The sequence below is a fragment of the Aristolochia californica genome, unplaced genomic scaffold (genome assembly GCF_029961685.1).
Source record: "Aristolochia californica isolate CCGP_79_NKW_82.1479 unplaced genomic scaffold, dmAriCali1.0.hap1 SCAF_13, whole genome shotgun sequence".
NCBI lineage: Eukaryota > Viridiplantae > Streptophyta > Magnoliopsida > Piperales > Aristolochiaceae > Aristolochia > Aristolochia californica.
Window position 1 is genome coordinate 23,394,995 of NW_027181804.1, and position 13,681 is coordinate 23,408,675.

Genomic DNA, 13,681 nt, shown 5'->3' on the forward strand with positions numbered 1-13,681 from the left:
GATTGAACTTGGGCGGGTCCAGTCCGACACTCGGGCAAAATCAATGGTTTAATTTTTCTTAACTTAGAAAAAATTAAATCATCGTCTTCTTCCTCACGACACTGCGATGAAGGTGGCCATAGGGGGCATTGTGAGGGTTGAGACGAAGGTGGGGGCATTATGAGGGTTGCGACGAAGGCGGTGATGCGACGGAGACGATGTTCGGCGTCGGGAGGCCGAAAGGCACAGTGGCGTATTGCGACGGAGACTCTGGTACAGACCAAGAGGGAGAAGAGAGGGAGGCTAAGAGGGAGAAGCGAGCGGGGAGAGATAGAAAAAAAAAATTAGCCTCCTGCGACTCGTCCCACTCGCTTCATCCGAATAATTCGCAATATACTACAGAATCCAAAATCCCGAAATTAAATCGTGAGTGTTACCTTCGGATTCATCTGATTCACCAACACAAATCAGGTGTTGATGCTCTACTAATGATGTTAGGAGATGAATTGAGTAATGCGACTGAAGTTCATCTCCTGATTCAAGTTGACTAACCCCAGCTTGGTTCGATGCCACCCCTACTCCGCCTCCCCGAATCCTGAGTCACTCGTTAAGTTAACTAGCTAGTTCGTAAGCTTTCGAATCGAACTATGGTTCGGTTGAGCTCGACTCATTAACTTAAACGAGCCTTATCCGGATATTGAACTAATAAATCGAATCGAACAGAGCCCGAACCGAGCATAACTTGAGCCACTCGCAAACCACTGGTTCCATACAACTCCTACTTGCTTAGCAACTATATCAAGGAAATAGTTTGGAAACCTTAGGACTTTGAAGATCCCAAACAATCTTATATTCCAACTCATGTCTAAGATTTTATACTTTGTGAGCTTGCTTTGATATGTTTTACCCTTTTCTTTCGTCTTTCCGGTTCCTCCAATTGAAATTAATTCTTCAGTACGTTCATATTTTTCTCCTTATAAATATTTTCATGTTGATATGCTCATCGCTTGTTCGACAGAGGTTGATCTTTCCCTTCTTTTTGTTTCTCCTCATGAGCAAGGGAGACTAATGGATAATCCTACATATTCTCAAATGATACAAGAATTCTATTCATTACCTTACCTTGACACAGTGTTAAACAAATAATTTGATCAATTTGATAACCGCACTAGAAACGGTCTAAACAACAGAGGAGACGATCGTATATTTGATGAATGTGATTCATCTTGGAGGATTTGTTTAATGGCGAATAGATAAACTCCAGAGATTTTTTCTTTTCTACAGGGAGAAGATAAACTCATTCCATCATGCCTACTCGGGGCCCAAAGCGAGTTCGGAATGTTGAAAAAGACAAAAACTGACAGCTTCGGGGATGAAATTTTAAATGTATCTTAGTAGTATCAAGTTTCAGAACAAGACAGAAAAGAAGCAATATCAAATTGGGCAGTGGATGGGATTGACTTAGCCAACGAAGCTAATTTGTCAAAGATAAAGCCATTTGTCTACTATGAGATCAGAGTTTTCAACAACAAACACTTTAGGATGATTTAGAAAGATTCAGCCAATGTTTCTTTATTATGAGATGATCACGATTCATGAATACGACAAGACAAGAAAAAATGCAGCGGAAGCTCTGTCCAGTTTGGTCTTTTTTCATTGTCTTCGTTTGGGCCATAGTGGGCAGGCAGACAGGGTGTTTGTCGAAATGCCGTAGAGAGTACCAGTAATACGCTACCAGTTTGGCCATCCACCTCTGAGATTTCTGTGAATTGTCGGCATCTGCAAACTGGTAAAACTGTTTCATTTCCAGCAGAGTGATTTAGAGGGCTCTCCACTCTCCACTATCTCTGCAGGCGCACTCATTCTTGTCAAGGCCGCACAGCGAAGCAACCCATCATTGGTGGGTTCAACTTTCAAGCTTCAACTCATCTCCATAGGCGATGGGACCCTTTTGATAATACTGCCGAAAAACGAACAGATTCCAGAGTCAGGAAATCGGAATCAATTTTTCAACCTTTTGGTTACAGTCAAGACAGATTATCACTTATCACTCGTCCATTTTCATACCCAAGAATGAATTGGAAGAAAAAGGCGAAGCAAACACCAAATAATGCTGTTGGAATTGGTTCTTGAAACGAACCCGTTTGCATTCACTTTGTTTTGGCGAAAGAGATCCAGGCCAATGCTGCTGAGAAGAACACTAATTGGAGTGAAATGGAAGCGAAGAAAGGAGATCACAAGCGACAACTCTCTCACAGGACACTTCTCAAGCAGTTTGAGCTTTTTGGCTTTTGGTGGTGGAGGTCGTCTGTGCCCATATGTTCATGTTTCCCCAGCATGGCCGCCCATCCCTTCCTAGGAGATATTTCTTCCTAGGAGATATTTCTCCAAAAGCAGCCACGTGAAGTTGGTATCTTTCCATGCAAATTACTTTATCTCTTAATCAAATCTTAATCCTAATTCATGAATCTAGTGGGACCATACAATAATTTGATTTTTTATTCTTTAAAATAGTTAGTAAAAATAAGATAATATCAAATTAAATTTTAATTAATTAATTTATTTTCCTATAGATTCAAAATAGACCTTTAATTGTTCTCATATCTCGGAATTACCCCCTACGTTTCCACATCGTACGATTACGTACATGAGAAAGTGTGGGACCATTCTTCAGTCGTCATTTTGCTTTTGAACACGTGTCCCAAGATGCGACTCTGCGTGGTTTTTTGCGAATCGACGGGGACTCACGTGCAGCGGGCAACGTGTCAACTGATGAATTGCCGGCGCTTTGTCGTGCAGGGGATTTCTTTTAAGTACATATACCCACCTTCCGGCAGCTTCGTCGACTCGGATCTTTCTCTTCATGTTTTGTATTCGATCAGATATGAAGGCCGTACTTCTCAGGACGACTTCCGGTCCGATCCAAGCCTCTGCCTCCTTTGGATCTCCGAGACTAGCTTTCTCTGACCAAGATGCCGGTGCCGTCATCTCATTTCCAGGCAGAAATTGCTCGCCCTCTCCTAAATCCGGTTTACATGTTCGGGTGAATGAAAGGAATAATGTTTCGAGGTCTTTCCGACGTAATCTGTCTGAAGCCAATCTGGATCCGTCGGAGAAGGCTACTTCTGGCCGAGGCTTGATCAGGAGATTTTCTCACTCTTTTCCGGCTATGATTGCCGAGGAGCAAGACATTCCGGAAGAGAGGTGCGACTTGAAGGCGGAGGCCGAGGCAGAGGACGATGATGGATCTGTTGTCTTGAAGCACAGAGGTTTGGAATTCGGGATCTCTGATCGTCTTGGAATTTGGTCGGTTAACGAGGTGTTGCCGGAGGAGTTTGAACTGACCGGCGGGGGTACGGGTAAAGGGAGAATAGTCGGAGGAGGCAGAGGTGGAGGAAGAGGCGGAGATGGAATTGGAGATCTTACGGGGGGAAGCGCCGATCAGAACAGTATGGGAGTTTATTACCAGGAGATGTTGAAAGCGAATCCTGGAAATCCTCTTCTTTTAAGAAATTATGGAAAGTACTTGCATGAGGTAGATGATTCCTTTCGTGTTCTTGTTTTCACTTCAAATCTTCGTACATGTTTTTTATTAGTTCCTAAAACTTTCTCGACAATCTGCCTTTGTGGTTGACATGATTTTTTTATGTTCTTCTTGTTGTTCTTGTGTCATAAAGGTCGAGAGGGATCTGTTGAGAGCGGAAGAGTATTACGGGAGAGCAATTTTAGCGAGTCCTGAAGATGGAGAGGTTCTGGCGCTCTATGGGAAGCTGATATGGGAGACCAAACAAGACGAAGGACGAGCTCAAGCATACTTTGACCAGGCCATCAAAGCCTCCCCCGACGACTGGTAAGATCTCATCTGTTAATGTTAAAAAAATAAATAAAAAAAATAGCAATATACGCATGCATCTAGCCTCCCCTGGCCAGGACTGAACTTAGTCAATCTCCGCCATCGATCACGGGTTCTTGGCGTGCGCTGCGGTTTAGGGGACGAAATGTGCATAGTTCAAGGAAACCCTCTTGAATTGGCGGGCAATTGATCAGTCAAAGTCACGCTTTTACATTTTAGGTCCCCAAGAATTTATATTTCATCTCATTCTTAGAACTTGCTACTAAAGCTTAACCGCTGGACTGTTATTTTTTTACGTTAAGATGTGGTTTTCGTTCATATGCAGCTATGTACTCGGATCCTACGCTCATTTTCTCTGGCATGCGGAGGAGGGTGAAGAAGAAAAAAGAGGAGCTTAAATCTTCGTCCATGGCTGCTACCTTTTGACGAACATATACGTGCCGAGCAAGCGGTGGGCTGGCCGATTGACTCCTTGTTCACTAACCAAACCCTACTCTGAGCAGCTCTTTGCCCATCGATCAGGTTCCTGACTGCGAGCCTGCCGAGAAGAAGAAAAGAGTGAACTTGTGTTGATATTACTTATAAAGTCGATTAATAAAATATAATATCGACATCCAGAGGTAACAGTAACCAAATAACGTAGCCGGAACGATCATGAGAGTAGAAGAATACTCCATAGTTGTACAGTAAAAGCTTCGGGTAAGGGGATTGAGACATGAAAATATATAATTCGACTTCTTTTCTTTCTTATAGAGGGAGTGAAAATATGATCGCTGGCGTCTACCAAAATCCGCTTCAGTCCAGAGGTCGGTGAGATTCAGTAAATGGCAGTATGAATCACAGACTCTCGTCAATAATGCCATAACTTGAATTCTGTATAGGCTGATTCGGGAGATTGGAATAGAAGGAATAGAAAAGGTGGTTTTCTAAGGTAAACTACTCACTGAATCACTACTTTTTCTTAGAAAATAATAGTTGGTTCTAGAAATTTTTAGATTCTTCAGGCTAAATTAGTGATTTTTCTAAGGTAAATCATTGTTTTTGCTTCTTTAAAGTGACTGCTATTGCCAATCTTTATTTTTATGAAAATCATTGATTTTTCTGAGACAATAATTGCTTATATGTCATCTCTTTCTATGTTCTTCAAACATTTGAACACCAATCTTGTTTGGATTTGATTTGGACTCTTTAAATATGGTTCCGTAATCTTAAAATGAAAATTTAAATTTACTTGAATATTTTTTAAACAATTACTTCATTCTTCCCTCTTCATACACGAAAAGCAGTGGTTCTTCCCTCTCCTTTTTTTCGCTTGGGAAAAAAGAAGAGAATGCGTTGAAGTTCGCCACAGTCCATGAGAATGGGAGGAAAAACTGAATTAACTTTTAGTCCTTATAGTTCCAGTTTTATTCATTGAGAGTTGATAGTACCAACCTGTTCTATCTCCTGATTTGTAAGATGAGGAATTGTGAGAGTAGTAATTGTTTGATTTATCAATATTTTTTATTTCTTTGTTATCCTTAAAACCCCCCCTCAACTTGAGCAACCAAAATGGAGACAGAGTTTGCCAATGTAAAGAGTCTTTCTCTGTGATGAAAAGACATTAAAGTAGAAAGCTTTTTGTGGTCAAATAATAGTGCAACAACTAATGTACTTCGTAGCATACGCCAGGAGTTGATATTTTGCTGCGAAGCTAGTGCGAGCCACAAGCTGTTTTTTGGCTCTTCCATAAAATGGAACCGACACCAATATAAATATTAATCAAGACTAAGGGGATGAGGACAAAGAAGCTCATAGACTTCTCATTACCCAGATTTTTATGATAAAAAATGTGGACTTTTGTTGTCATTAGTATTAAGTGTGAATAGATAAAGCTTAGATACACTAAATACTGGTTAAAAGGAGTCGACTTCGCAAGGAAAGCAGTCAAGCACATGAAGAAGGAGAAGAAGGCAACATTTTCAAATTCAAAGTTTTAACTCGTCCACAGGTTGATGGAGATGAGTACATGGTTTGGAGTTGAGCACATGACCTTGAAGAATAACACAATTAGAAACAGCTAATTAACAATTTTGAAAAGTTTTTAGATGCAACAGTTGAGAAGAACAGGAATCAAACCCATACACATTTGGAGTAAAACACATGCACATGGAGTCGAGCATATCATAAAGAAGAAAAGTCAGCTCAAAGATTTCAAAATTTTAAATCATATCACTAGAAGGAGAACCCCGAAATGAAGGAGTATAGTACATACAAGTTGAAAGAAACGAGACAAACCCAAGTTATAAAAGGTTTTGATAATTTTAAGAAGTTGATCCTTGTAGGAAGATCAAGAACATAGGCGTACATACAAAGGAGTCGACCCCTATATAAAACAGAAGAAGGATTCAACCCTTAGAAGAACTGTTGGAGAAAAGACTAAACCCCAAACTCCAAATATGGAATTCTCAAGCAATATTTTCATTGTAGACCTTCAAACTATGTAGCAAAATGGCAAGTAGCACAAGTAGATTATTTTAAATATTTTTATATGTTTTTCATATTGTTTTTCATCAAGACTTTGACATGAACTAGAAACCAGGATGCAACTAGTAACAAGTAGTTTTTCAAATTGAAATCTAAACCTATAAATACCCCAAGTATTCTCTAGATTCTGGAACACCCAAAGCCACGAAATTTCTAAGCATTCTTGTCATACTCAATTTTCCTTTGGTGCCCAATTTTGAAAATTGGAAATTTGAAGTCATCAACTTGAGGTTTTTGTGTCTCAAACAAGCTAAGTATCAAAACCTTACTTTTACATCTTGAATATCATGATTGTTGATCTGGGTTTTGATTACATCTTTTGAGTGGTTTTTATCTATATTATCAAAATTGTTTAAAAGATTAGCATGTATTTTAAATGGTGTTAAAGAGCAGGTATAGAAGAGTCTTACATGACTCTCATAGTAACAAGTCTCACAAGGCCAAACTTAATATGGTAGAGTCTTATAAGAGTCTCAACGGAAGAGATCTCATAGAAGAGTCATAGTTAAATGTGTTTTAGTTATGTTAGCCTTTTATTTATGTTCAATTGTTCTAGGACTTATCTTTTAGTGTTTAACTTTGGGTATAATTGGGATAAGGGTAATTTAATAGTAATAGGATTCTACTGGTTTCCTTTATTATAAATAAAAGTTTTTTGAATTCAAAATACAACAAGTCAATGAAGTATTCGTATTTTCTAAAAATTCAACTTGATATCAGAATGGGTTCTGTGAGTCACCTCCGTTGCCGTTGCCAGCTGGCCCGTCGCTGAGGAAGACGACGTGCACTAAGGAAGACGATGTTTAATTTTTCCTAAGTTAGGAAAAATTAAACCATTGTCATAATTTGTTTAATTATCCAATTAATTAAATAATTTTTTTAGTTAATATATTATTAATTAATAATATGTAAAATATATATTATGTTATTGATAAATTAATATATTTATTTATTTATTATGTATTTTTTATTTTTTATTAAAATTATGAGTTTTAATGTTAAACTATATCTTATGTTATTAAAAAATAATTTATTTATTTATTATATTCACTTATGTTATTTTTAACTTTTTTATTTATTTTAAATAATTTATTCTAGTCACTTGTAATTATTGTTTTAATTTATAATAAACTATAATCATTAAGTAATATAATATAGTTTTTCATTAATTAAGATATTAATATATTCTAATACTACATGTTAAATCACTTATAAATGTAGTAATCATGTTTATGTCAATTATCTGTTTAGGTATATATTCTATTTAAGTATATTATAAAAGGTTACTCATTCTTTTCTTTATATCATACTTTTCTTTTGGGGACACTAACACTGGAATTTGTTTTCTAGTGCACTTGAACTTATCTACATTAACACCCACAGATGAGTTGAATTTGAATCACTTTAATTCTTCACTTCAATTCAAGTTCTTTGTAGACTAACCCCGTAAAGTAAAATTTTAATGATCACACACAATCCAATAGATCCAAAATGCTATAAAAAAAAAAACCTCACAAATGTTTATAAGTTTCCTTGATTGAATCCGAAAACCCAAAAATCACTTTTTACTGAAAATGAGTGCGTTGTCCTCCGCTTGCAAAAACCCTACCTGCCGCGGAAGTTATCCAGAATATAAAAATATTACCAAATTTGGTTTTGATATGCGACAATTCATAAGTGAGACCACCAACGGAATCCTTTCCCTCTTAACGAATATTCCTCGGTTCAATCTCTATTTTGTTTGTTGAACTCAGTCTAGTCACCTGGGTTAAAGGTGAAACTCGCCCTACAAAGAGCAAATTAGGTGATACAAAACTCGTCCATTAATGTTTTAACGGTGCTTGCGTTCTCACCCGTTAAACAGGTAAGAACGCGGGCTCACCGTAGCCCGGTCCAAATTAAAAACTGAAACAGACCATTTCAGTGCTTCTCCCATACACTAAGCTCTGATGTGGAATAAAACATCGAAGAACAGTACCAGTTTCATCACCACCATTCAGCAACAGAGACACTGGCTATTGACAGAACAAAAGAGCAGACTTGAAGCACAAAATAATAATAGCTACAATTATTCGGCAAGCAAAGCTTTCCCTTGATTGTTTGAGGGTATTTCTTCTTTCACTGGATCCTTAATTTTAGTAGCTGGAGTCCTCTGTGATGCTCTCAAGAATCTGTTTATAGTTTCCTTAGAACTGCTGCTGATTGTCTTGGGAGAACTCTTTTTCCTACGAGATGACTCTGTATCACTTAGTCCTGCCATAGGTACCGTTGCTATTTCGTTTGGACTAGTAGTCTCTGCTCGAGTCCTCTGTAATCCGGGAGTTCCTGTAGCATTTTTGAGAATAAGAGATGGAGTAGTTTCGGCTCTAATGCTTTTTGATTTGGTCACCAAGACAGCATTCTTGGGACTCTCAGGAATAGTGGTATCTGATCCTCTGTTTTCTGGATCGGGTAAGGACTTGCGGAGGCCATGGCCAAGAAGCGGAGGCTTGACTGGCGTCGATGGAGTCTGTGTGATGATACCAGATGAAAAAAGATTACAAGGGTAACTGAAATGATTTCTCTTTATACCATTTGAAAATTTCCATCTTTGTTGCCATTAAAGTAATGCTTTAGCTTCTTGTTTACCTTCTTTAATTCAGGCTTCGGAGCAAATTTTTTTTCGTGAGGGAAGTTAGGCAATGGTGATGATTTGAAAGTAGGATTCTTCTTCATCATCTCAGAATTTTCTGCAACCTGTTGGAAGTTTCCATAAAATAAATATCAGAAACTGGGACGCCTCAAAAGTAGAAGAACTTATCTCATTGAGCATTCATATCGACCGTGATAGTGCTCTGTGATTTCTGGACTTCCATCTCCTTCCGTCGTAACTCCTTTTCTGTTCCATGACCGGACTGCAAGAATGGACAGACGGAACTTGGTAGCTTAGTCCTTGTAAAAGCATCTAATTGAGCAAGCAGGAAAGCTGTCGAGAAGAATTTGAACAGAAATAAGGCACCTCTCCCTTCTTTCCAAGACGCTCACAGCCTGTAGAACCGTCTCGCCCCGTTCCGCCTCGCTCGGGGCTTCGTCCCACCCTTCCTGAAGAGCTTCGTGCTGACCTCACTGAACGGACACTGTAAATTTGAGAATTTCGTAGCATTCGTCAAGATTGAACAAGATTGTTCTTGTAAGTAACATCAAACTGCATCAGCAAAATACTCATGCGAATAATGAGGACGGCCGGCAAAATTGATACACATAGATCAGAAAGCTCACCCTAAGCTTGTTGACTTTGATAAAATTGGCTTGAGCTCTCTGAACTTGTCCGATTCTCTTCGTCCTTCTCTGGACGTCCTCGTCTCCGTCGCGAAATTGAAAGGTCGAGGCACAGTCGGCTTAGGTTTGTCATTCTGCTTCGGCTTCACTCTTAGCTTTCGGCGCTGAGTCACCTGGCTTTGATCCACTGCTTTTTCATTAATTCCATGAGCTTCTGAAACTGGTCCCTCTTCAACCATAGGATTTGCCTTCTGCTTTTCTGATACGTCTCTCTCTGTCTCAGATAAGCCGATCTGCTGCAGTACTACTCCGGACTCTGCCTCGGGGGCTACAGTGGTTTCTTCAATCTTTTCTGGTATTTGCACGTCTTTATCTTCTTTTTCTTGTGGCAATTCTTCTCCATTCTCTTGCTCTGGTTGAGGACTTCTGCTGACTTCCATCTGGCCAATCGCAGAAATATACCAGAAACCAGAACACAAACAAGAAAAACAAGAATGTGAGAAAGGGAACAAGGACATTTAAACCTAATCTTGTTACTGCTTCGTTATCAATATCAAGTATGTAGATACCTACTTCATACTTAAAACACGATAGATGCACAGAATTGTTTGCAGGTAGATCTCTAATTAGCAGATGCCTATTGTAATACAATTCAATCAGTTGAAAGAATTGAAAGGGAAAAGTATCTCTAGAGATTCAGATCGACATTTCTAGCGTGTTGATCAAAAGGAGGGAAGAAGAGAATAGGGAAACGGCAAAAAAAATCAATTACTCGAAAACTGTTAATTGAAGACATGCTAGAGACTGGATCTGATCCTCGTTCTCTTCTGAATTTCTGCTTCGGACGTAGCCTGAAAGGAGCTAGTCCAGCTCAATTAAAGGTCTTCCCAGCGCCGGTCAACCGCCGGCAAGACAGCATTGAATATTATGAAATGGTGAGGAATTTAATTTTTATATATTTGATGGTTTTAATTTACAGGCTAAATTGGTTTGATTAGATGGGTTGCCCGATCCTGGACCCTGAAACGAGACTGCATGGACGGCTGGTGAGTGCGCCATTACGTGGGTACGGACCGGACCACACCTACATGGCCCTGGCATGATGGAAGTTGCAGTGGGAATCATTATCACAGCGTCACTGTGGGTCCAACTTATCACGTCAACGCAGCGAGGGCGGCAGATGCTTCTTCGAGCTTGAGGAAACACGACGATAACAAGGAAAAATGCTGTAAATCTTATTCGATTTTTTCCCCAGCGTTTATTAAATAGAACAGAAGTTTAATAATCGGAACAAACTTTAATAAACTTATGACACGAGCATAATTTATTCATAAATATATATAAACATAAAAAAACTAATATTAGGCTGATAAAGAATTGAAAAGACGAGCATGATATGGACCACCAATGTTGATGAATCAGATGAATTCGAAGATAAAATCCATGGTTTAATTTTGGGATTTTGGATTCCGAAGTATATTACGAATCATCCGGATGAAGCGAATGGGATGCGTCGCGGGAGGCTGAATTTTTTTTTCTTTCTCTCCCGTTCGCTTCTCCCTCTTGGTCTATCCCGACGTCTTCGTTGCAGTATGCCACTATATCTTCCAACCAGAGCTTCCGTCTTAGCCCTCGTAGAGCCTTCAGCGCAACTTCCATTATAGCTCTCCGTCGTAGCCCTCGCAGTGCCCCCTAGGGCCGCTTCCGTCATAGCATTGGGCGGAAGAAGATGGGCCCAAGCCCACACGACCAAGGAAAACCCCACATATCCAAGTGTGTTAGAAGATGGGCTCGAACCCATAAGACCAAGGAAGATCCATACATCCAAGAGATGTGGAAGAAGGGTTCAAGGCCCATAGATCAAGGAGAAGACCCACATGCCCATACAATGTTGGCAGGGTGGTAAATAAAGAGTTATTTCATAGAAATAACATTAATGTAATTAGGTTAAAGTTCTAGGGTGAAAACCCTAAACCATAAACCCTAAGTTCAGGGGTATTATTGTAATGCAATAACTTCATTAATCTATAAATAGAGCTTAAGGGGGAGGGTTAGGACATCAAGTCTATAACCTCTTTTTCTTCAAGTTTTTTCCCAATGGATTTTTTTTGCTCTATGAGCTAAAACCAAAGAGTCCTGAAAATAAAAATAAAAAATTGAGTAATATTTGGAACATGAACTGGTTCCCATACGTCCTAATGCTCTAAAGAAAAATAACTGATACTAAAATTTTCAAATCTAAAAGAGAACATGGTTCTATGGTGTTTTGCCATTTCATAAAATCACAAGCTAAACTAGTAAGATACTTTAAGGAAAGAACAAGGAATTGTAGTGTTGACATGGAGGGATGATTGACCCTATTATGCCACTGGATCGCATGTTGGTTTGATGACACCACTGTCGAAATTACTTGATTGTCCTAGTACTAAAGGCCTCCTATCTCATGGCTTCTGCCCAACACCTGTTTCATCTTGATGTCTTGAAAAATATAGTGAAATGGAAAAAAATGTGACAAAATAATTGAATTTCTTATTAATTGGCAAACAAATATAAGACTAAATAGAAACTGAGGAACAAATAGAACATTGAAAAGAGATAAGTCAACAAATAAAGTGGGCGTAGCCACACCTTGTATTTTGGTTAGGATTTCATTTGCAACGAAAACAAATCGGTTCATATTATAAGACGGAGAGAAGACGAATTTCCAATTTTACTAGTAAGATGCTCAAAGGCTTTAGAATCAATGATCCAAGATGAAGGACTAGCACATGTGAAAAAAAAAAGGCATACCTTTAGTGGCAATTGTTACAGTAGGAGAACTAGTGGAGGAAATCAAACTCTTATGTTTCTGCAAGAGATCATAATTTTCTTTTGTGAAAGTTTCCTTACTCTTAGAAGGTTCTAGAGGGTCCTATTTGCTTGCTCTAGAGATAGTTATAGAGGTTTGATTGGTTTGAAGAAATTTGGTTTTCCATGTAGCTTCCAACTCCTCTATACTACATGATTCTTGAGACCGTAGTAAGTGCATGTTCTAATGGAAGAATCATTACCACCATCTGATCAAGAATAAGAGACCAATACGTCTTCCTCTTCATTGACCACCACTTCTACCACCTTTTCTTTTGCACTACCATAACTGTCACTTCTCCTCTCTTGGGAGAACATGACAAAACTTTCTTATGGAGTAGGGCTTCAAATTAGTAAGCAGATGGCTAAGACAAGGGCTTCTCTTTGTTGTTCTTTAGTGGAAAAATCTATACAATAAGGCTAAGCAAACTTCCATTCTTGAAGCAGTGTTCAGAATCAAACAAAGTACTTGTTAAGATTGTAACATTGCTTGGTCATGCACATTGCCTAAAAAATATCATAAAGCTTTTGAAGGCTGTTAGAAATGGAATATAGTTTAACTACAAATTCTTCCATGCAATTAATTAGCCAGTTTGTGACAATGGTGACATCCAACCACCTTCAGTAGGAGGGAGCATCTTCATCAATCTATGGATGAGGCTAGGTCAGGTGTCCAACAAGATCTCTTGGGATTAAAAAATGTTTCATAAACTGTGACCATGAAGGAAAAATTAGATCGGCCTTTAAGAGGGATGGAAGTAATCTTTAGGAAGTCATGTTTGCTGAATTCAACAAAGAAAGTAAGTGATTTATTTGAATTTTCAAGCCATGATTTTCAAACAAAAGTTTGATTTTTAAAGATGAAACCTTGGAAAACCATGACAATAAGAGACAAATCAAGGAAGGTGGATCACAATCAACTAAACATTCTCAACTTAGAATGTGGCAATTTAAACTACCACGCATGCATGAAGGCTAACATGCATGGTAATAAAAAATCAGAATTGAAACGTATGAGGCATCATAGATTCCATGCATGGTTGGGCTTAAGATGGCAACCAAAAAATAGAATTATAGGGCGTAAAAAAATAGGAAAAAAAGTTCATAATGAAATCCTAAATTAGGGTTTGGAGCCACAAAAAATAAATATTTTAGCAAGCAATTAATGAACTCAAGGTCACAATTCGGGGGAGTTTTCTAATTCTTTGAAGGATTTTT

General features: G+C 38.6%; 2 protein-coding genes across 2 annotated transcripts; one reads left to right on the forward strand and one right to left on the reverse strand.

Annotated features, from left to right (window-relative positions):
• The first annotated feature begins 2,863 nt into the window (after positions 1 to 2,863).
• Positions 2,864 to 4,732, forward strand: LOC137947719 (uncharacterized). Its single transcript, XM_068793491.1, has 3 exons — positions 2,864 to 3,514; positions 3,657 to 3,829; positions 4,158 to 4,732. Exons 1-3 carry the CDS (start codon positions 2,864 to 2,866, stop codon positions 4,228 to 4,230), a joined length of 897 nt encoding a protein of 298 aa, XP_068649592.1. The 3' UTR covers positions 4,231 to 4,732.
• A 3,621-nt stretch (positions 4,733 to 8,353) lies between these two features.
• LOC137948818 (protein WVD2-like 3) lies at positions 8,354 to 10,519 on the reverse strand. Its single transcript, XM_068794995.1, has 6 exons — positions 10,389 to 10,519; positions 9,617 to 10,056; positions 9,357 to 9,474; positions 9,181 to 9,252; positions 8,987 to 9,094; positions 8,354 to 8,867 (listed from the first exon to the last, which is right to left on the reverse strand). Exons 1-6 carry the CDS (start codon positions 10,410 to 10,412, stop codon positions 8,427 to 8,429), a joined length of 1,203 nt encoding a protein of 400 aa, XP_068651096.1. The 5' UTR covers positions 10,413 to 10,519; the 3' UTR covers positions 8,354 to 8,426.
• Positions 10,520 to 13,681: the final 3,162 nt, after the last annotated feature.

What these genes read in the sequence shown, in the direction of transcription:
- LOC137947719 (XM_068793491.1), top strand. Translation starts at nt 2,864, where the DNA reads ATGAAGGCCGTACTTCTCAGGACGACTTCCGGTCCGATCCAAGCCTCT. An exon ending in ATGGAAAGTACTTGCATGAG is followed by an intron (nt 3,515 to 3,656) that starts GTAGATGATTCC and finishes TGTGTCATAAAG; the next exon opens with GTCGAGAGGGATCTGTTGAG. An exon ending in AAAGCCTCCCCCGACGACTG is followed by an intron (nt 3,830 to 4,157) that starts GTAAGATCTCAT and finishes GTTCATATGCAG; the next exon opens with CTATGTACTCGGATCCTACG.
- LOC137948818 (XM_068794995.1), bottom strand. Translation starts at nt 10,412, where the DNA reads ATGTCTTCAATTAACAGTTTTCGA. An exon ending in TCAAAGTCAACAAGCTTAGG is followed by an intron (nt 9,475 to 9,616) that starts GTGAGCTTTCTG and finishes TCAAATTTACAG; the next exon opens with TGTCCGTTCAGTGAGGTCAG. An exon ending in AATCACAGAGCACTATCACG is followed by an intron (nt 9,095 to 9,180) that starts GTCGATATGAAT and finishes AACTTCCAACAG; the next exon opens with GTTGCAGAAAATTCTGAGAT.